The sequence below is a fragment of the Mycena indigotica genome, assembly GCF_014461135.1.
Source record: "Mycena indigotica strain 171206Taipei chromosome Unknown Mind.scaff0005, whole genome shotgun sequence".
Lineage (NCBI taxonomy): Eukaryota > Fungi > Basidiomycota > Agaricomycetes > Agaricales > Mycenaceae > Mycena > Mycena indigotica.
The window spans coordinates 2,384,975-2,405,989 of NW_023503004.1; the positions used below are offsets into that span (position 1 = coordinate 2,384,975).

At 53.2% G+C, this 21,015-nt stretch overlaps 2 protein-coding genes across 2 annotated transcripts; one reads left to right on the forward strand and one right to left on the reverse strand.

Moving 5' to 3' along the window:
* Positions 1–3,088: 3,088 nt before the first annotated feature.
* On the reverse strand, positions 3,089–4,479 carry MIND_00584300 (putative nuclease S1 precursor; the record flags this gene model as incomplete). The annotated part of the gene is made up of 4 exons (XM_037362601.1): positions 3,089–3,599; positions 3,649–4,041; positions 4,090–4,358; positions 4,417–4,479. 4 exons carry the CDS (start codon positions 4,477–4,479, stop codon positions 3,089–3,091), a joined length of 1,236 nt encoding a protein of 411 aa, XP_037220522.1.
* A 2,841-nt stretch (positions 4,480–7,320) lies between these two features.
* MIND_00584400 (uncharacterized protein) lies at positions 7,321–8,945 on the forward strand (the record flags this gene model as incomplete). The annotated part of the gene is made up of 3 exons (XM_037362602.1): positions 7,321–7,820; positions 7,873–8,140; positions 8,187–8,945. Exons 1-3 carry the CDS (start codon positions 7,336–7,338, stop codon positions 8,943–8,945), a joined length of 1,512 nt encoding a protein of 503 aa, XP_037220523.1. The 5' UTR covers positions 7,321–7,335.
* Between the last annotated feature and the right edge of the window lie 12,070 nt (positions 8,946–21,015).

Here is a 21,015-nt window from a genome sequence, read left to right on the forward strand (position 1 = left end):
CACAAACTGACCCATCTAAACAACCTCATTATTATATTAAATTTTCAGTTATATTTTTGTCAATAGGAATTTGAATTTATCATAATCAAAAGACTGTAAGTATTATAATAAGAAGAGAGTTTTATAGTTAACTATCAACGCAACATTTATCTCATTACCCAGTTTCCTCTTGATCTGATATCTGTGCTGTTTTACTATTATATTTGACTATTAAAAGCCTTGGTTAACCTCAATGTCATCTTTTTGCAGCTCTAAGACTTTCAGGACCTGTAACTAAGATGTTATTATGGTCCCTAGCATATGACAGAACTATACTAGATAGTTAATAACTATCATGATTGTGATATATAAAATAATATTTTATCACAATATATTATCTACTATATACTCAATATATTGGGTTATAACTTAATACTATCCATATCCCAATACAATACAGCCTTGGAGTGTATATGGATAGTAATTAGTTGGAGCCTTATACACAGTTAAAACAGAGGAAAAGACGGCCGGAAGGAGATCGCACGCTCCGCGCAGCGGGCCCCGCGGCGAGCAGAAGCCCCCGGCAGGGTGGGTCCAGGGCGACGCCCTGGTGGGTAATAGTAATGTTCGTGAGCGGGCGCGTGATTCGCTTTCGTGAGATCAGATGGCAACATTCGTGAGATTGATGGCAGCTTTTAGCCGACTGTCAGTTTTCGTAAGATCACGGAACGTCACGGCCGACACGGGTGACATGATCAACGTGACGACGCCCCACCGCTTCTCTTTCCGCAACCACCACCATCTCCCCCCTTCCCCGACATCGCCCTGCGACAGTGAGCCCACCAGCCCGATGGACCGTGCTGCACGATGGACAGCGAGAATAGGGAGGAGGCGGGGTGCCCGGTGAGTTGTGTCCACCGTCATTCACGCCAGCTGAAGCTAACCGGGATAGGCAGGTGGTGGCGTGGAGGACAGCGAGGCGAGGGGAATCGCGCTGAGCGCGGACCGGCGGCTGGCCTTAGACTGGAAGTGGCCCATGGGCAGACTCGGCCTGGTGCCCTGGTCGACCGTCGCACTCCTTCCTTACGGCAGCGCTGCGAGCTCGGTGCCGTGTGCCTTGCGCGCCCGGTTATGAGCGGCGTGTATCGGTCGATCGCGTTGGTGAGCACCGGGCGGTTATGAGCGGCGTGTATCGGTCGATCGCGTTGGTGAGCACCGGGCGGTCCCGGGGCTGGATCGGAGGCAGTCGCTGTGGCGGGCGGTGGCCGAGCTGGCAGCGGAGGGGCCGGCGAGTGGCTCATTAGACTCCGCCTGGTGCCCAGGGCTCGCGCGAAGGCTGCATTGCAGACGGAGGCGGGGGACGTTGTCGGGGGGAAATGGGTGAGTTGTGTCCACTCGCATACACGTCAGCTGAAGCCAACCGCGTTAGGAGGCCAGCGCGCGGGCGTCAAGCTAGGCCGGCGGCTTGCCGCCGCGTCATGGGCAAAACCTCGGGCTCGGCAGGTGGTGGCGTGGATGACAGCAAGGCGAGGGGGACGCGCAGGGCGTGGGCCAGAAGTGGCCCATGGGCAGGCTCGGCGCAGTGCGCCTTGCGCGCCCGGTCTTGCACGGCGCGGATGTGATGCAGGAGGTTGATCGTGTCGGTAAGCACCGGACGGTCCCCGGGTAGAGCGGAGGCAGTCGCTGCGGCGGGCGGTGGCCTAGCTGGCGGCGGCAGGGCCGGCGAGTGGCTCACAGGTGGAAGCCGCATTACAGACGCAGGCTGGGGGACGTTGCACTGAGAGGTCGTTGGGTAGCTAGCAAGTATACCATTGTTGATGCGTAGAACATAGATCATGAATATAGACTCAATTTCTGGCCCTTACTGTAGTATTTTAATCAGTTCGTCAGTCACGCGTCACACAGGGCTCAAGCCGACGAAAATTTTTCGTCAGTCACGCATATCCGGCAGAAATTGGCCCCAAATTGTTCCATATATGGTAATTTTCCGTCCGATCCGGCGCCTCCGGCACCGAAATTCCCTAATGGGGAAGGCCTGACGAAAGTTTAAGTTCGTCGCACATGTCACGCAGGTTGGCAGGTGACGAATTGATTAAAATAGTACAGTATGCGCTGAAAATAAGAAATTTTGGACTCAGTTGATGGGATCAAAGTCAGCGACAAATGCGCTGAGCTCCCCTCCCCCACAAACCAGTCCTCTGGCGTGCTTGGCATCCAAAAGGTAACGCATGGCACTATGATGGCCCGTTGACAGCTCACGAAAGCTGACCGCGCGCCCGCTCACGAACATTGCCAGGGCCCGCCCTGGTCGGGGTCCGGGGTGGAAGACCCCGGCCGTCGCAACCCAGTTGATGCGACATGCGTCGATCCATCAACTCGGGTGATGTGTCGTAACCGAGTCCCACTCCGGGACCTCGGAAATGGGACTGGGACCAGGAAAAGTGGGACTCGAGTCCCATTGTACCAGTCCCAGTCCCATTACTCTCGTATATACTCTCCAATATATGTTCTCTTTTTTCTGGCACCCTGCTGACATTACTATTAGTAATACTAAGTGAGTGAATTAAATTCATTAATGTAGTTATACATAGCCTATGACTCCAAGAGGTTCAAACCCATGCCCAAGGCAAAAGAGAACCTAGCATAACCAGGAGAGACCAGCAATACTCAGAGAACTTGTTATATATTCTGTTGAGACTTGGTTTCTTCCGTATGCAACATACAACTGGGAAAATTCCTTAATTATCTGTCAACATTATTTGTTATGATACTATAGCAAAGAGTGTCTGTTGAAGTAAGCGGGTTGGCGAACCCGAGTCATCGCCGAGAGATGACGTCAGCGGCTGCGCCATCACCGACGCTCGGCGCGTCGGGAATGTTCTCCCACTTTCTATTGACTCAGAATACAGAATATACTAGAATAAAGAGAGTAGTATAAATACTTGGTAGTCCTACTCTAATAAACATCGAATATTTTGTCTAGTTTCTTCAACAGTGTCCAACTGGGACAAATACTTGTAAGGCATGGCTATATAGTCAACAGCCAAAAATATCATCCGTGATCACACTCAGATCTTTGTTACTAGATGAACTTTGATTACGGAATCAACTAATGGTCATGCGAGCTACGCTTGCTGCAGCCACACCCACCCCCGTCCATCGCCTCCCGGATGAGCATCTCCCGGCTCTTCTCCGGGCCGCTCGGGAGCAAGTCGCGCCCGCTCAGGTCAGGCAGATGCCCCGCCGCCGGCGCCCGGCCCGCGACGCCGCGCTTGGCGATATTCGCGGCAAAGATCTTGTTGAGCCAGTCCGCGAGGCGGTACCCGCCCTTGGCGATCTGGAGCTCGACGGTGGGGACGACGCCGTTGTAGTACGTCGGGAAGAGGTCGCCCTGCTGGAGCGCCGCGACGCCGTTGGGCATCACGACGGTGCACACGAGCGCGTTGGCGTCGGCGGCCCACGCGGTCGCGCTCCCGACGGGGTCGGACAGCTTGCTGGCCGCGACCCAGCCCGGGGCGAGCGCCTTGAACGCGCCGGACTTGATGCTTGTCGTGAGTGTGGTGGCCCAGGCCTGCGCGTCGGCGAGGGAGGAGCCGCCGATGAGCTTCTGGGGGATGAACCTGGACGGACTCGATGGGACGAATAACCCGATAGGACGAGCGTACTCACGTGTCCCAGTCGCTGTGCAGGTTGTCCGTCGTGAACCCGTCGAAGGTGACGGTGATCGTGTTCCCGCCGACGTCGAGCGCCTCGTCGTGCAGCGGCTGCGTGATGTCCCCGATGAAATGGACGAGGAACTTGAGCGCCTCGGCAGTGTTGGCCGCGGTCAGCCGCCCGTCGCCCACGCGCTGTGTGTAGTTGGCCACGGCGGAGATCGAGCACCCAGCCGCGGTGCAGTCGCGCGCAAAGTTCACATTGCAGCTCGTCGGAGGGCTGTCCTGGGCATCGATGAAGTGGAGCGGGGCCGACCACTTCCCGGCTGCGGTCGCGCGGAAGGTGTCGGCCCAGGAGGCGATGTTGGCGAAGTACGAAGAGGAGGTGTCGTTCAGCACGCCTTGCGCCCTGTCGGATTTTGTCAGCGACTGGAAGAGAGCGGCACAAACGACGCACCAGGCGGCTACCTCGGGCTCCACAAAGTTCTGTGCGACGTACGCGACCGTCGCGTGGCCGAGGGTGCCCCAGCCACGCACGCCCCGCGCAGCACCCAGCCAGACAACAGCAGCGATGAGCGGTGTGCAGATCATATAGAGCCTGCGTACCCTCCCCTGCTGCGCCGCACCCAATTTAAGCCACAGCGGCCCTCCAACGTGCGTTATCGCCGTTGCTGGGGGCTGCGCATGGTCGCGCTGATATATCATGGGCTCCACATGCGGACGACGCTATGAATAGCCAGCGTTGAGATTAGCCACTGCTCAAACCCAGGCTGTTAGCACTCACGAGCTCCACGGCGGGCAGACCGGCTGCTGTCCCGGACGGACGGACGACGTGGTGACAGGTCAAGCTGCTCACGGTCACGTGTCGCCAAACAAACTAACGTAATGCAGGGAATGTCACTCACTGCGGGAGTTTGGCAATAAACGGCGCCCGTTTCGATCGACTATACACCTATAATCATTGTACCGAAAAAAGAATTTTTTTTGATACCTCTATTTGTGTCCTAAAAAAATTGTCCCAACTTTACTCACTTATCTGGAAAATAGGTGCCATAAACGGGGGCCGGATCAGCAGCGGATTAAAAGCCTCCCTTTTCTCTTCGAATTATTAAGCCAAAACAGACTCGGTTCTTGTCACCCAGTTTTGGGGCACATCAAATGACCATTCGGAGACCAGTTTTTGCATCAAGATGGGGACCAAAAAATATCGACTTATATGATACATATCAGGGCCCTGCATTATATCTTTTGATGCCTGTCTTGATGCAAAAACTGGTCAAAAAAAGGGTGTTTGATATGCTACAAAACCAGGTAACAAAACTGAGTCTGTTTTGGCTTGATAATGGAGCAAGAAAAGGGGGGCTTTTGGTTGAGAGCAGATCCACACACTCGCCTACCCCTCTATGTCTCGATCTTCAGTTTATATTTCATGTCTCATAGTTACATAATTCAGTGCTTCTTCGTTCCCTCTTCCATCCAGCCAGCCTGTTTCTACACCTTTAATTGACTGCTGATCTGGTCTCTGTTTATAGCACCTATTTCTCATTTAAGCAGGTGAATTTGGGACAATTCTATTTGAGTGTAAATAGAGGTATAAAAAAAGTCTTTTCTTGATATATTGATGTTAGGCATATATTTGATTGAAACGGGCACCATTTATTCCCGAACTCCTGCAGTGACTCATCAGGAGGACTTGACAGCTATACATGCCGTAAGGTGCTAGCTGTTTCTACGAGTACAAGTTTTCCCTGCAAAAAGTTAGACAAAATTAAATTTTATTTCAGACTGAGAATTTGAACTGTGCAGCAACCTTTGCCTGGAAAATGTGAGAAAAAAATAAAACTTGAAGTTCCTTACCTATTATTTCTTCAAGGAATAGAGCTTATTAGCAACTCCAAAACAACTCTCGCTTAGCATTTTTCTGGGCCTGTAGGGCACTCTTTTATCTCCCTTCGTCTCCTTTGTACCTCCAGCCTCGGGTAGTGAAAGCTATTTGCCTGTTGGCACTCAATCAGGGGTATGTGGTATGGTCTACAAGCACCGATTTCTGACATGAAAACCTAATCTGGCTTGGCATATATAGTTCAAGGTATATAGATACTGTTATATCCGTGCCGACTCCGGCATTCGATTCCGGTATTTGGTTCTTACACAATGAGGATTTCCAATTACTCTGACTTATGATCTATGCCTTGTTCCTCGTATGCAACTCCTCTTCTACTTTACTTTACTTTGTTCTAATCTCATTACTTATTTTGTTATCCCTTATTTTCCGTTTCCATTACTTTTCGTATCATGAATACTTTGATGTTGTCAGGGGAAACCCTGATGCCGTCACTTGATCCCATCAAGCGCCGCGTCTCCGCTCACGTCTCCGCGTCTCCACTCGCGTCTCCGTGTCTCCACCCGAGTCTCTGTATTCCTGCACCCCTGACGCTCCTCCTCCACTTCTCCCACCACATCCCGCATCCAGTGGTCCCCAACCTCCAACTCCCATGGCCACCCCTTTCTGGGAGTCTCTCCGGAGTCACCATCAAGGATCACTAATGCCATCGGAGACCTCTCCGGATGTGGCCGCACCACTTTCCTCTGAGACCTTGAGCCTATGGCCTTATAGCCTCTCTGGGCTGTCGCTCATCAAGGTCTCCCTGCAACCTCTACCCGTTGGACCTCTTGGGTGTCCCCAACCTATGTCAGCGTTCGGGCTTACGTTCGGATGGCTGAGCCCCGCCATGGCTCCGCCCCCCACTCCGCCACCACGGCCCCCCGTCATCGGGTCTTCCTTTGGGTGAGGCCTACTGCCGTTAAGGCTCGTGCCTACTGCAGCGCCCCAGGCTGCACGCCCTCACACCTCCACCTCTCTGGAGACGTCCGGGGACGTCTCCAAGTGACCCTCCTGTCGCTACCCTCCAGTGGTCATGGCTGGCCGCCATTCCCATTGGTCCTTTCCGACACTCCCCGGCCCTTGGGCTAGACCGACTCCTTCCCTCTCCGCTCCATGCCCCCCTCTCCGTTTCCGGCCGTCACGTCACGGTCACACACCCGGAATCGATTCCGATTCCGATTCCGATTCCGGTTGTCACGGTCACGGTCACAAGCGGAGACGCCCAGAGGCAGTCTGGACCCCCCGAAGCCCTTCCTGGGCCTTCTAAGGATGCCTGGGCTCTTCCCTTGGCATCATGGTCCCAAACCTGTCTCTCCGGAGCTTCGAGGGCTACTCGACACTCACCTAGGGTCCATTAGCGACACCTGACTTCTCCCATGCGTCGTTCGTCGCTATGCAGTCACTCTATCATTACTCCGGTCACTAGTATATAGTAGTGCACCTGAGCAGAGGGCTCCTTGGCTTGTTCTCTAAGGATTCCCCCTCTGCTCAGGTGAGTCTGTAGCGTCCCTTCCTGTTGTAGTAGTTTCACTAAGGATTCCCCCTCTGCTCAGGACTCTGATTTCGAGCCTCGCGAGGTTGCCCTTACAGATGTATTATTACGTACTTCAGTTTGTAGATTAATGTTGCTGGTCAGTTTGCTCTTTTCTGATGAACAGTTGAATCTTGTTTTCTTTTTGCGCTACTTTTGCTTACATTTATGCACCCATTATTACCTTCATTGATTTTCTTTTTAAAAATCCTCTTTTGGATACAAGGTCAAATGTCACAGTCAAATGTCACAGTCACACGCCAAGCGCCTCCTCACTTTTTCCCGCCATGCCAGGCCTTCTCGCGCTCCCCCCCGAACTGCTCGAGGCAGCCTTCTTGCTTCTACCCCTACGCGGACTCATGGCACTGTCTGCCACCAGCCGCTTCTTCCACGCCTTCCTCTTGTCGTCGCCCGCACTCCAGTTCCGCTGGCACGCGCTCTGTTTCGGCGTGGGTGAGGAATACGCACACGGCACCCCATTCGCGGAACGGCTGGCGAGGCTGGTTGAGCGGGAGCGGCGGTGGCTCAACGTGCAGCCGCTACACACTGCCACGCTCGATGCAAAGGGACTGGACCCCGGCGGCGCGTCATTCGGGATGACGACAGCGGGAGTGGTCCGCATCGACGGGTGGCTGGGGGAAGCGCAAGAAGTGCGTTGGACAAGCACAAAGCTCGCATCGGCGGTTGGCGCGGGGGAGCAGAAGCTGGACGGTCAAGGGCTATTGGCGCATTGCGCGTCAGAGGGCGATGATCTGATGGTTTTCCTCGAATGGTACGTGGCCGTGTCTCTCTCTCTCCATCTTTGCGGTGGCTGACGTCTGCAGCACACCGGAAGCCTCCGGTAACCTCTCTATGCGTGTCCGGTTCCTTCAGCTGTCGACAGGTCGTCCCCACCCTGCGGCCGCAGAGCCAACATGTGAATTCCTGGAGTACTTCCGGACAACCCCGCACCTTGACGACATTGACCTCCCCACGGCACTGGCAATTTCAGGCCACGTGATTGCGGCTGTCGTTCCTCCGGACGAGGAGGACCCTGAAACCGAGCCAGGGTTGCTATTCGTCCTCGACTGGAAGACAGGCGAGTACCTCATGGTGCGTGGCAATCTGGACTGCGCTGGCGCTTCTAACCCAGAAACAGAGCCCTTACCGGTGCCCAAGCGCCACCATTGCTTTCCTTCGCCCCGACACCCTGCTCGTCGCGCACCTCCCCTGGAACCGTCTCGACGCGCTGCTCATCCCTGCGTCTGGCGGAAATGCAGCCCGCGTGGCCAGCTTCATGCTCCCGGAGCTGAAGAGCGAAATGGACATGGGCGAGGAAGACACATTCGTGCTGTGTCCGACCAGCGACGCCGCCGACGCGCTGATCCTGCTGACGTACGTCGTCGATCACGTGCCCGACCACGCATATCAGCCGACCGCGCTCCTCCGCCGTGCAGCCCTGCTCGAACTTGTCGACAGCGCCCGCTCCGCCCGCCGCTTTGCCCCGCACGAATGGCTGCCGCTCGCCGCATGCTGGCTCGACGCGGGCCCCGATGTGATCCGCCTCGCGGACTCGGGCCAGCGGGTCGCGGTTTTCGCCGTCGACGCGGTGGCGCTCGTCGACGCGAACCCGTGGACTGTGGAGCTCGTACGCCGGGCCGCAGAGGCCGAGCCTGGGGACGGGGACGGAGATAGCCCGCCGATGTGGCGCCGCCTCGGTGTTCTGCCCGGCGTGGCGGACGACGGGACGCTGCGCACCGAGGGCGGGGGCTGCGCTGCGGCTCGTACGGCCGGGCGCCGCGCCCCGGGAGATCGATGCGTTCCACGCGTTTGTGGACCCGCCCACGCAGTTGGCGCTGGGATACGTCGTGATCACGGCGCCGGTCTTGGAGGGGTCCGCGTTCTTGCATTTGAATAGTGTGGCCGCGGTTGTCGGTGATCTCGTGGAGTTGGACACTGCACATGTGCTGTACTTTGGCTGAACCGCAGCACATTGTGCCATATTTTCCATTGTGGAGGGGATTGAAAGGTCATCTGTTACTTAGACAATAGAGAGTCCTGTTGAACAGTAGCTGGGACAACTTGGTGTAGTATTGGTGAATGCTAACATATAGTAGCGTGAATTTGAACATGAACTAGTAGTATATTTTTCATGTGTATTTACCAAAGTGTACTTAGATAATCTTTTATGTCTCCTATAGGTTTGTATATAGTCAACCAATAGTCAGCAGCTGCAGCCAAAGATATGATGGCCATGAGTGTGATCATATCTTTGGCAGAGTCATAGCCTTTCCAGTGGTTATAGTGCTACAGACTGCTACAGAGACTTGTAGAGTCGGATGAGAGCGGAGAGTGAGGCAGGGAATGTGAATAGCAAAGTGAAGTACAGGAGTGTAAAGTACAAGTATTTATACTAAGTGGTAAACAGAAGGTATATGATGAGCTTGCAGCAATGAGTTCCACAGGATCTCCCTGCAGGATAAGTACAAAGACATAGTAAGTAAGGGAATGTGTTGGAGACTGACGCGCACACCTCCTAATCTTATCCATTACTAATCCAAATCTCATCTTGATCCTGGGCAGAGAGAGCAGCCCCTTACTGCTTCTCTCTCCGACCCAGGTATGTCTCCTTACTCTACATATGAATGTACTACTTACTGCTTCTCTCTCCGACCCAGAATATATTTTGATTAACAGGTTATGGGCCCCGCTTGAAAATCTGCGCAACACTAGTACCATTGACAAAGAAACTACGCACACCGAAAGCTACCCCTTTCTTCGTCTCTCTTGCGCTACAGCTCCCCAACTCGATACTTGCGACCACAAACAGCAACCACGTTTCCATACCAGTGTCAGGGGAACCCCCGCTTCGGCCTCCTTCGGACCCTCCGAACGCATCCGAGGCGCATCCGACCGGCGCCCCCTCGGACGCTCCGACCCACCCCGACCATCGTCCCACGGCCTCCTTCGCCCGCACAATCACCGATCCGTCAAGACCCTCCCAACGATCACCTTGGGACAGAGCCTGCGACGCCGCTCAGGCCTTCTGCGCCTACGTCGGCAGTTACGGACGACCAGTATATAGTTGGCGCCCTAGCAGGCGGACCCTTAGAGTTTCTTCTCTTTGGATCCTCCCCTGCTAGGTCGGTCCCTCCGTGTATTTCCCGTAGCTCTTATTCACGCTTTGGATCCTCCCCTGCTAGGCTTTCGTCGGAGTCTCCAGGGTTGCCCTTACAGCAGAAGAAACTCTCTACGGGATTAACCGGTCAAGATTGCCAGGTTTGGTGCTGACTCAGGCTCGGAGTACGAGTCCGTACCCCCCTCGTCACCGCCCCTGCCACTTGACCCCTCCTCCTCTGCTCTTGTCGTCTTTACGCCCGCTATGTCTACCGGAGCTGCTCCCGGACGCTGACGCGCATGGACGCACTTGAGGCGAAACTAGACAACCTCACCAATCTCCTCACCCACCTTGCTTCCCAGGCTTCCGCTGCCGCACCACCTCCGGCAGCTCCCGAACCGCCCTGGCATCTCCGAATGCCCCCGACGCGGATGCGTTATTTGGTGACATTACTGTCGCCTCAAAACTGGTCTTACGACCAAACCCCCCTTTGCGTTTAACGGAGATCGCAAACCCGGCCGCGCCTTCCTATACGCGGTCAAAACCTACGCTCGGCTTGCCCCGGAGGCCTTCGTAGTTAACGGAGAGCCGAGCGAAGAAAAGGCCGTCCGCTACGCCATGTCCTATATGGCGGAGGGACCTGCTCAGCAATGGGCAGAGCGTCATGGGAGCAAAAACCCCTTCCCCTTCCCTCGGTGGAGCCAGTTCCTCTCCGAGTTTCGCCTTCGGTTCGTCGAGGAGAACGAACAGGACCTCGCTCGCTAAGTTGGAAAGCGCGGGTTATCACATGGGAACGCGGGATGTCTACGGATATACCGACGACTTCGAGGACTTGATGGACCTCGCTGGCTTCGAAGACGCGTTGGTTAAGGTAACCAAGTACCGCCACGGACTTGACCCCCTGATCAACAACGGCATCACGTCTTCGAACGACCCCCCAGACCTCCGTGACTATCTGGGCTGGCGCACTCGGGCTTTCCGACAATATGAGGCCCTGGTGCGAGCGAAGCTCATTAAGGGAACGGCTACCCCGCGGACCGCTTCGGGAGCTCCGCGCGGCGCCTTCCCCATCACTCGTTCGGCAACTCCGTTCCCCATCCGCCCGGTGGCCCCGCCTGTGCCACCCGCGGCCCGCGCCCCCGTCCCGGTACCTCCGGCTCCCGTCCCTATGGAGCTGGATCGTACTAGGGCTCGGGGTGCCCCTCGTCGAGCCTGCTTCAGATGCGGCGACCCCAACCATTTGGCTCGGGACTGTCCGCTCCCCGCCGACGTCCGCCATGTGGACATCCTCGACGAGGTAATCCAGCAACTTGGCGATGAGATGCTGGGAGAGCTGCTTTGCGCGGTTGTCCGACACCGCGGCCTTAGCAGAGGCGCATTCGGAGGCTCCGGCAGAGGATTTTGTCCCCCGCGACGAGTGACTGGTGTGCCCTCGTTCGCGTCCATAAATCGTTTCACTTGTTTGTATGATGAATCAACTCCCTTGCCTTACAACGAGCCTGAAACGAAAGACGCACCCCCTGCCCCCTCCGAAGCCCCCGCTCGGATTCGCCGACTTGCCTGGGAGAAAAAGCTACCTGGCAGCTATACCATCTCTGCCGCTCCTGGGGTTAACTCGCTCCACCTTCCTCTTGAGCTTGAGTCCACTGCGAACGCGCTCAAGCTCTCCCTCTCAGGTCTGGTCGACTGCGGAGCCACTTCGGACTTTATCGACACAGAATACGTCAACCGAAACAACGTGCCAGTCCGAAATCTCTCAGTACCCATACCGGTCTACAATGTCGACGGCACCCCCAATGATGCTGGGTCTATTCGCCAAATCGCGGACCTGGTCCTACGATACAACGGACACTCCGAACGCGTTCAGCTGGCTGTAACCCACCTTGGGAAACAGGACTTGATACTCGGGTACTCCTGGCTCAAAAAGCATAACCCCGAGATCAACTGGGAAACAAAGGAGGTGAAAATGAGCCGCTGCCCCCGAAGCTGCTCCACCTGCCGCGACGAGGAACGGACCGAGCGCGCTGAGGTTCGCCGCCTCCGACTCCTTAAATCGCGCTTGCTTGCGGGCGCCTTCCCCACCGTTTGCGCTATCGATATCGCTGGCCCAGACGATGCCGACGACGAACTTCGGAGCTCCTTCGGACCCTCCGGAGCGCTCACTAGACCTTGACGACGACGAGCATCTTGAAGACGGCGACCGCATCTTCTACACCTCCTTCCGCCCAATCGAGGAGATTCGCTGGAAGCACCGTGTCCCAACGCCTTGCAGAGGCCTTCGCCCGTAACTCGGCCCCCCCGCCTTCGGAGATTCCGGACTGGGCCAAGGAGTTCCAAGACGTCTTTGACAAGGAGTCCTTCGACACGTTACCAGAGCGGAGGGCTTGGGACCACGCTATCGAACTCGTTCCCGACGCGAAGCCCGCTAATTGCAAGGTGTATCCGATCTCCCCCCCTTGAACAGCGAACTTGACGAGTTCATCGAGGAGGGACTTGCCACAGGCCGTATCCGCCCTTCGAAATCTCCGATGGCTTCCCCCCGTCTTCTTCGTTAAGAAAAAGGACGGAGGACTTCGGTTTGTCCAGGACTACCGCGCCCACCTGTAGTTCCCACATATCCTTTCTAATATGAAGTGACGGTATACCTGACCGTCAATTCATATTAGAATGAAAGTATCAAAAAGCCCTGTGCTGCAATAAATGCTGGAAGAAAACTTCAATAATTTCTAGAGATATGACTGAAAAACTTCTAAGTCAGTGGCTGCTATATATGCTGCAGTAAATACCTCAACATTTACCCAAGCATGTAAGTCAGTTCTATCTGATCGTAGACTACTTAAAAAGGAAATATATGCAAAGACCTAATCATTAGTAAAATTTCAGCCCCTGTACAGGCCACTACCTACCAAGTCTGTACACTTTGTTATGTCACAAGTGTGACATAGTTCCCAAAAAGGAAATTTTCGCAGTTGAAGAGCAGAATGATTTGAGAATGTCACAGATTGTCACAAAATCAAAGTTGTACCTTTTGACCATACAAACAACTTTCATTAAGTGACCTATGGTCACAGCTCAATAAATGTGTTCAAACTGTTTAATGAATGGCTAATAGGTAACTGATGGGCCTCTATCTCCATAGCTACTTCAGCTACATACATGAATAAAGTACCAAATGAAGGGTCTCAAAGGTATCATTGATCACTGGGTTTTGTTGATCATCATGATTTAATATGATCATTATATTCACCATTCATTTATAAAAAAGATAATATCTCAGAATCAAAACATGTAAGGTGGTTGGATTGTAAGTTTAGATACTCTAGACTAAGACTCCAGTCTGCAACCTTCCAACCTACCATGCATATGACACTGAGAATACAATGCATTCGCTCATCAGTGGTATTTGATCTCCATCAACCCTGAAAGATAAGCATGGATCTTCAGTTAGCCTGGGAGGATAAAGCTGGGAGAGAGCTCATTTGAAAGGTGTATCATGTCACCATCTCCTAGCCTCTTCAGTCATATTATTTGTCACCATGACCTCAATCTATTTACTGATAAACATGCATGAATGCTGAGTTGAGAGGTATTCTGTTGATATCTTTAGACACCATGCCCAGAATATCTTGATCCAAGTTGGTATAGTTTCATGGAATGCTCCACTACACCCCCACCCAATTTTGACCACACAGTCAGTGCTAGGGTCATTCAATTCCTAGAGACCTTAGGTGCTATATAGCCCAGGATAGGAATATGCTATGAGGGCAGGGGCACCACTTTCTAGGAGGTGGACCATACCCCTACTGATAGGTATACTCAGATTTCTAAGAATCACAAAGGTCATGCCATGGTGAACCCATCATCTTTGGAATAGATAATACTGATAATGGTATTATAAGAGATCCAGAATAGCTGTAGGGTTGATTCAAGTGCTGGACATGTTCATTTGAAGGTCTATACCATCCTATGTCCAAGTGTTCGATCATACTTGAAATTAATTTCTGACCAGTTGTAATAGCGAAGACACTCTCTTTGGCTCTATGGATACCTACCCTCTCTTCAGCTACCTTCAGCCACACATGCCAGAACCACAACTGATTACAATATAGGGTCCTAGTGGGCATCCAAATATCATCATACACCCACCTCAATATTCAATACTCAGTCTGTAGACCTTACTATTCATGTAAACCAGTTTCACACTGAACTGCAGTTGAATGTGCGCTTCAATTCATCCTTCAAGCACACACAGAGATCGATCAGAGAATGTAGCTAGATAGATAGACCTTATTAACTGAATTCTACATATTTTGATCTATAATCAACCCGCAGATCATAGCGGTATTGCATATATGATGTGTGATAGCAGTCCTGTGTACAATGGAGAATAACAAGGGATTACATGCATACAATAAGGTAGGAAGGATATCATCTTTCAAGGGGACCTTTCTGTATGCTTCTTACCTTTATCTCATTGGGGAACTCTCACCTCTGAGTGAGTTATTGAAAATTTGGAGTGAGAGGATATACAGCATATATACAGGTAGATAGGATTCCTAAAAATATAGGTGGTGCTCATAGCTCTGGTAGACATCCAATAGACCATAATGCAACTTGAATCATGCTTATCCATGGATCCCTCAGCAAGATATCAAGTGATCATGGTGCTCAATCAAATTTAAAAAAGTAAAAGTACAGAAAAGTGGGATACTAGTATAACCTAAGGTTATAAGAATAGACTCACATCAGAGCATGTTTACATTAGGTTATTATCTACCTACCAGTATAACAATCATCTAATTTGATGTAGAATAGGTGGAGATATTACTGCATCAATGTGTGTGATGAATAATCATGAGATGATATATATATATATTAATAACATTGTATTGTCAAGGGCATCATTCTTATCATACAGGTACCCTTTTTATCTATGTAAGTTATCTACTTACTGAGATATTACTACATCAGGGGTACATCAGCAAATGATTAGCCAGTGCTGACACATTTATTGAGCTGTGACTACAGGTCACTTAATGAAAGTTGTTTCTATAGTCAAAATGTACAACTTTGATTTTGTGATGATCTGTGACATTCTCTGATCATTCTGCTGTTCAACTGCGGAAATTTCCTTTTTGGGAAGTATGTCACCTTGTGACCTCATGTCACACTATGTAGCAGAGTGTACTGGTAGGTATTGGCCTGCACAGATGCTGACATTTTAGGACTTCATTTATATTCCTTTTTAAGTAGTCTACAATCGGATAGAACTAACTTACATACTTTGGTAAATGTCAGAGATTTACTGCAGCATATGTAGCAGCCGCTGACTTAGAAGTTTTTCGGTCATATCTCTAGAAATTATTGCAGTTTTCTTCCAGCATTTATTGCAGCACAGGGCTTTTTGATACTTTCATTCTAATATGAATTGACGGTCAGGTATACCGTCACTTCATATTAGAAAGGATATGTGGGAACTACAGGTGACCGCGCCCTCAACGCAATGACGATTAAGAACCAGTACCCCCTCCCGTTGATTAATGACCTTATCAACAGGCTTAAGGGCGCCCGTTACTTCACCAAACTCGACGTTCGCTGGGGCTTTAATAACGTCCGGATTAAAGAAGGAGACGCATGGAAGGCGGCCTTTCGGACCAACCGAGGGTTGTTCGAACCTTTGGTGATGTATTTTGGCCTGACGAACTCCCCGCGACTTTCCAAACGATGATGAATGACATTTTCCAGGATCTCATTCTCTCAGGAGACGTCATGATCTACCTCGACGATATCCTTATCGCGCATTCGGACCTCCGTAAGCACCGCGAGATCGTCCGCGAAGTCCTTCGGCGACTCCGAATGCACAAGCTGTACCTTCGCAAGGGAGAAGTGCGACTTGAGAAATCGTCAATCGAGTACCTGGGGGTTATCATCTCTCACAACCACGTCGAAATGGATCCCGTTAAGGTTGCCGGAGTCTCCGCATGGCCTCCGCCCGAGAACAAGAAGGACGTCCAGCAGTTCCTGGGGTTTGCTAATTTCTACCGCAGGTTCATTCGGGATTTCTCGGCCCTAGCGCAACCCCTCTTGCGCTCACCAAGAAAGACCAGAAATGGGCCTGGGGAGACGCCGAAGCCGCCGCCTTTCAAGCTATCAAAGACGCGGTCGTCTCAGAGCCCGTCTTAGCGATCCCGGACGACTCCCGGCCTTTCCGACTTGAAGCAGACAGCTCAGATTATGCGACGGGGCGGTTCTTTCACAACAATCCGCCCCGGACGGGAAGTGGCACCCTGTAGCATTCTATTCCAAAAGCTTAAATGATGTCCAGCGCAACTACGAGATTCACGACAAGGAGATGCTCGCGATCATCCGGCACTCGAGGAGTATCGGCATTTCCTCGAGGGCGCCGCGCATCCGGTCGAGATCTGGACTGACCATAAGAATTTGGAGTATTTCCGAAAGGCACAGCACCTTAACCGTCGGCAAGCCCGATGGTCGTTGTACCTTTCCAGGTTTGACTTTACGCTGCACCACGTCCCAGGTCGCCAAATGGGCCGTCCCGATGCTCTCTCTCGCCGGCCCGACCACGGTATCTCCGACGACAACTCGGATGTCACCCTCTTACGCCCGAACTGTTCCACGTTCGCGCTTGAGGCCGTCACCGTCTCTGGGCCTGGCTCCGAACTTGTCCGCGACATCAAGGAAGCGCTATCCGGTGAGCCTGACCTAGAGGAGCCCGTCGCGCTTGCGGCCCGGCAACTCTTGAAGGTCCGAGGTCAAGTTCGGGGCCCCCGCTCATCACGTTCGGACGAGTGGGCCGTCTCCGGCGATCTCCTGTACTTCCGCGGCAAGGTTGTAGTCCCTAAAGACAAGGACCTAAGGAGGCGCATCATCGAGCTCTGCCACGATACGCGAGTCGCCGGACACGCCCGGGCGGTTCAAGACCTTAGAGTTGGTTTTTCGCGCAACTACTGGTGGCCGCAGATGTCTCGCCATATCGGACGCCTACGTCGCGACCTGCGACTTATGCTGCCGCACGAAGGCCCTCCGAAGGCTTCCGCATGGAGAGCTCCATCCGACCGAAGTCCCGCCCGAACGTTGGCACACTGTCACTGTAGACTTCATTGTCGAGCTGCCCGAGGCCCATGGGTATGACGCGGTTATGGTAGTGGTCGACGCCCTCGGAAAGCGCGCCCACTTCACTGAGTGCCATACGACAATAGACGCGGTCGGAGCTGCCCGCTTGTACTATCGGAATGTCTGGAGGCACCACGGAACCCCCGAGAAGTACATTTCGGACCGTGGCTCGCAGTTCATCGCTGACTTCACGCGAACTCTGGCGCTTAATTGGCGTCAAACCGGCTACCTCCACGGCTTACCACCCGCAAACCGACGGACAAACCGAGCGCGTTAACCAAGAGCTCGAGCAGTACATCCGGATCTTCACCAACTACCAACAAGACGACTGGGACGAGCTTATCCCTGCCGCTGAGTTCGCCTATAACAACCACGTTCACTCCTCCACTCAACAGGTACCCTTTATGACTGACACTGGTCGGCTCCCCCGAATGGGTTTCGAGCCAGGCGCCCGCTCAGAGTTGGAGTCGGTGAACGAGTTTCGCGATCGGATAGCAAACGGGCGTCTCCGAGGCAAAGGCCGCGCTCGTTAAAGCCAAAGACGAGTATAAACGGTACTACGATCGGAAACGTTCGGACGCTCCGAATATTCAAGTTGGTGATAAGGTTTGGTTGGACGCCTCTGACATTAGAACGACTCGGCCCTCCGAGAAGTTCTCCCACAAGCGCCTTGGACCGTTCAAGGTGCTCGCAGAGGTTAGCAAAGGTGCCTACAAGCTAGACCTCCCCCGCGTTACTCCAAGCTCCACCCCGTCTTCCCCGTTGTTAAGCTCGAGCCCGCTCAGGGACGACCCCCTTCGATGGACGACCCGGCTACGACGAACCGCCCCCGAACTAGAGGACGGAGTTCCCGAATGGGAAGTCGAGGAAATCTTGGATGCCAGGGTAAGGTATAAGCGTCTTAACTATTTCGTCAGGTGGAAAGGCTACGATGCTTCACACGACTCGTGGGTTCGGTTCGACCGTGTCTTTGCGCCAGACAAGATTGCGGACTTCTATCGGAGATACCCGGGTAAACCACGGCACATCGCCTCAGCAACCTTCGACTCGCTGCCCTTCCGTATTATGCGCCGGGACGCCGCATTCAAAGGGGGGGTGATGTCAGGGGAACCCCCGCTCGGCCTCCTTCGGACCCTCCGAACGCATCCGAGGCGCATCCGACCGGCGCCCCCTCGGACGCTCCGACCCACCCCGACCATCGTCCACGGCCTCCTTCGCCCGCACAATCACCGATCCGTCAAGACCCTCCCAACGATCACCTTGGGACAGAGCCTGCGACGCCGCTCAGGCCTTCTGCGCTCTACGTCGGCAGTTACGGACGACCAGTATATAGTTGGCGCCCTAGCAGGCGGACCCTTAGAGTTTCTTCTCTTTGGATCCTCCCCTGCTAGGTCGGTCCCTCCGTGTATTTCCCGTAGCTCTTATTCACGCTTTGGATCCTCCCCTGCTAGGCTTTCGTCGGAGTCTCCAGGGTTGCCCTTACAACCAGTACCTATTCACTATGGCAACTTCAGCGGACAATGAAAAGGAGTGGAGAGGAATTAAACTCACCTCGATTGTCGAGAGCGAAGATGGAACCAACAACTATGTCGAGTTCAGAGCGAAAGCAAAAACCAAACTTGATGCCGCTGGTTACTGGAAGTACATCGACGTCGACGAGTACAATCCCCCTGTCATCCCAAGTCTGGTGGCAAGTCAAAACCACACAGGACTTGACGCAAATGGTGTCGAAGTCACGATAACAACACCCGGCAATGAGGTCGCGGTGAACGTGGCGAAAAAGGCGGCTGAAGCTTGGTTGGCACAAGACAAGAAGGCCTTGTCGATCATTGTCGACGCTATTCCTATGGCGAAACTTTACGTGGTCGATGACTGTAAATCGGCGCGTCAAGCTTGGTTGGCTCTCAAGGATGCCTACGAACCTACGAATACCCTGACAGCGGTCACGCTCAAAGGCCAAATTTCGTCCTTGATGTGTGGCTCTGGCCACCCAGTAGTTTGGAGAGTGGCAATGCTCGAGAAGTACCAAAAGCTGCGCCCGCGCAGATCCCACCATGATGCCCGACCACGAGTTCGCGAAGTCATTGGTAACGAATATGCCGCAGAATGAAAAATGGCAGTTCTGTCGTGATTCACTGTTGGAAGAGATGACAAGGGCAGAGGCGAGCGGTAAACCGCTGAGTTCCGCGCATGTAGTGAGCCGATTGCAGCGCGAAGAGTTTTGCGAAAGGATACAATGCGAATTCATCTTCTTCGACCCTGTCAACTTCTCCCAGTACAACTGCTGACGCGGTTGCCAGTGCTTCTATGGCTCAAGTCAATAACCAAAACCAACGCCGCAATGACCGCTCTTACCAACGCAATGACCGCAGACCAGCTCCGTACGACCGTCGCGGAGCGCATGTAGTGAGCCGATTGCAGCGCGAAGAGTTTGCGAAAGGATACAATGCGAATTCATCTTCTTCGACCCTGTCAACTTCTCCCAGTACAACTGCTGACGCGGTTGCCAGTGCTTCTATGGCTCAAGTCAATAACCAAAACCAACGCCGCAATGACCGCTCTTACCAACGCAATGACCGCAGACCAGCTCCGTACGACCGTCGCGGAGGGCCAAACCCAAATCACAACAGCCGTCCATATGGTCCATATGCGACTCACGCGCGTGCTTCAGTGTCTTGCGAAAATAAGTGGTGCACGACGCCAATTGGACACACCCAAGCGGAGGGTGTAGCTTGGGAAGGAGGAAGAGTAGGTCAATACCCGCCAAACTACAAGGGAGCGAAAGACATTCACCTTCCACCCGAAGAAAGGATCAGACTGAGGCGGCAGTATGCGTTGGACCAAGCGAGAACTGGAGCGAATCCGAATCACCAAGGCGGAAACCGATACGTTGGCATGGTTTGCACAACAGATGACACAGAAGAAGAAGTCTTGCAAGTTCTCGGCAATGAGACGGTCGATCCAGCATTCGCATTTTCGATGATCATTGGGGAAGATGATGTTGACGACGAGGGGGGGGATATGGATAAACGCTGTAGACGTTGTTTCGGAAAACACGACTGCCAACCCAGCAGACAGCATATGCCACGATACAGGCGCTTCGCGACACGTATTCAACAATCTGTCCGGCGTTCCATGATTATCAGCCCTTTGCTGCACCGGTGAATGTCCACGGTTTTGGAACTAATTTGACGACACAGGCATTAGGAAAAGGAACAGTGATGCTGAAAGGGACGCACGAGTCTGACCGCAAGTTTTCCCTAAGTGGCGCCCTACTCATTCCCTCGGCACGTTGCAACCTAATCTCGGGCTCCCAACTCGACCGCAAAGGTGTTGAAACAGAGACGGGAGGGGGAACCATTCGTTACTATAACTCGGAGAGCGTCTTGTTCGCTTCTGGGTCGATAGTCAACGGTCTGTACAAGATGGACGTCGAGGTCACTGATGCTTCCGCGGAAGCAAATCAGCTGACCACTCATCTCATCAATTCGACAACCCCTTCGACAACACCAATACTCGACTCAGACGCTGAGAATGCGAGCAAGGAGACGGTTTTTTCCACCGTCTGATGGGTCATCTCGACGTTAAAGGACTCAAGCGTGCGACACGAGGAATACCCATCGACACAATCCAAGTGAAGAACTGTCGAATATGTGCGCTGGCGAACATAAAGCGTCTCAAATTCCCTTCCAAAGCTTCCAACCGCGCAGAGCGCGTTCTCTTCCGCATCCACTCA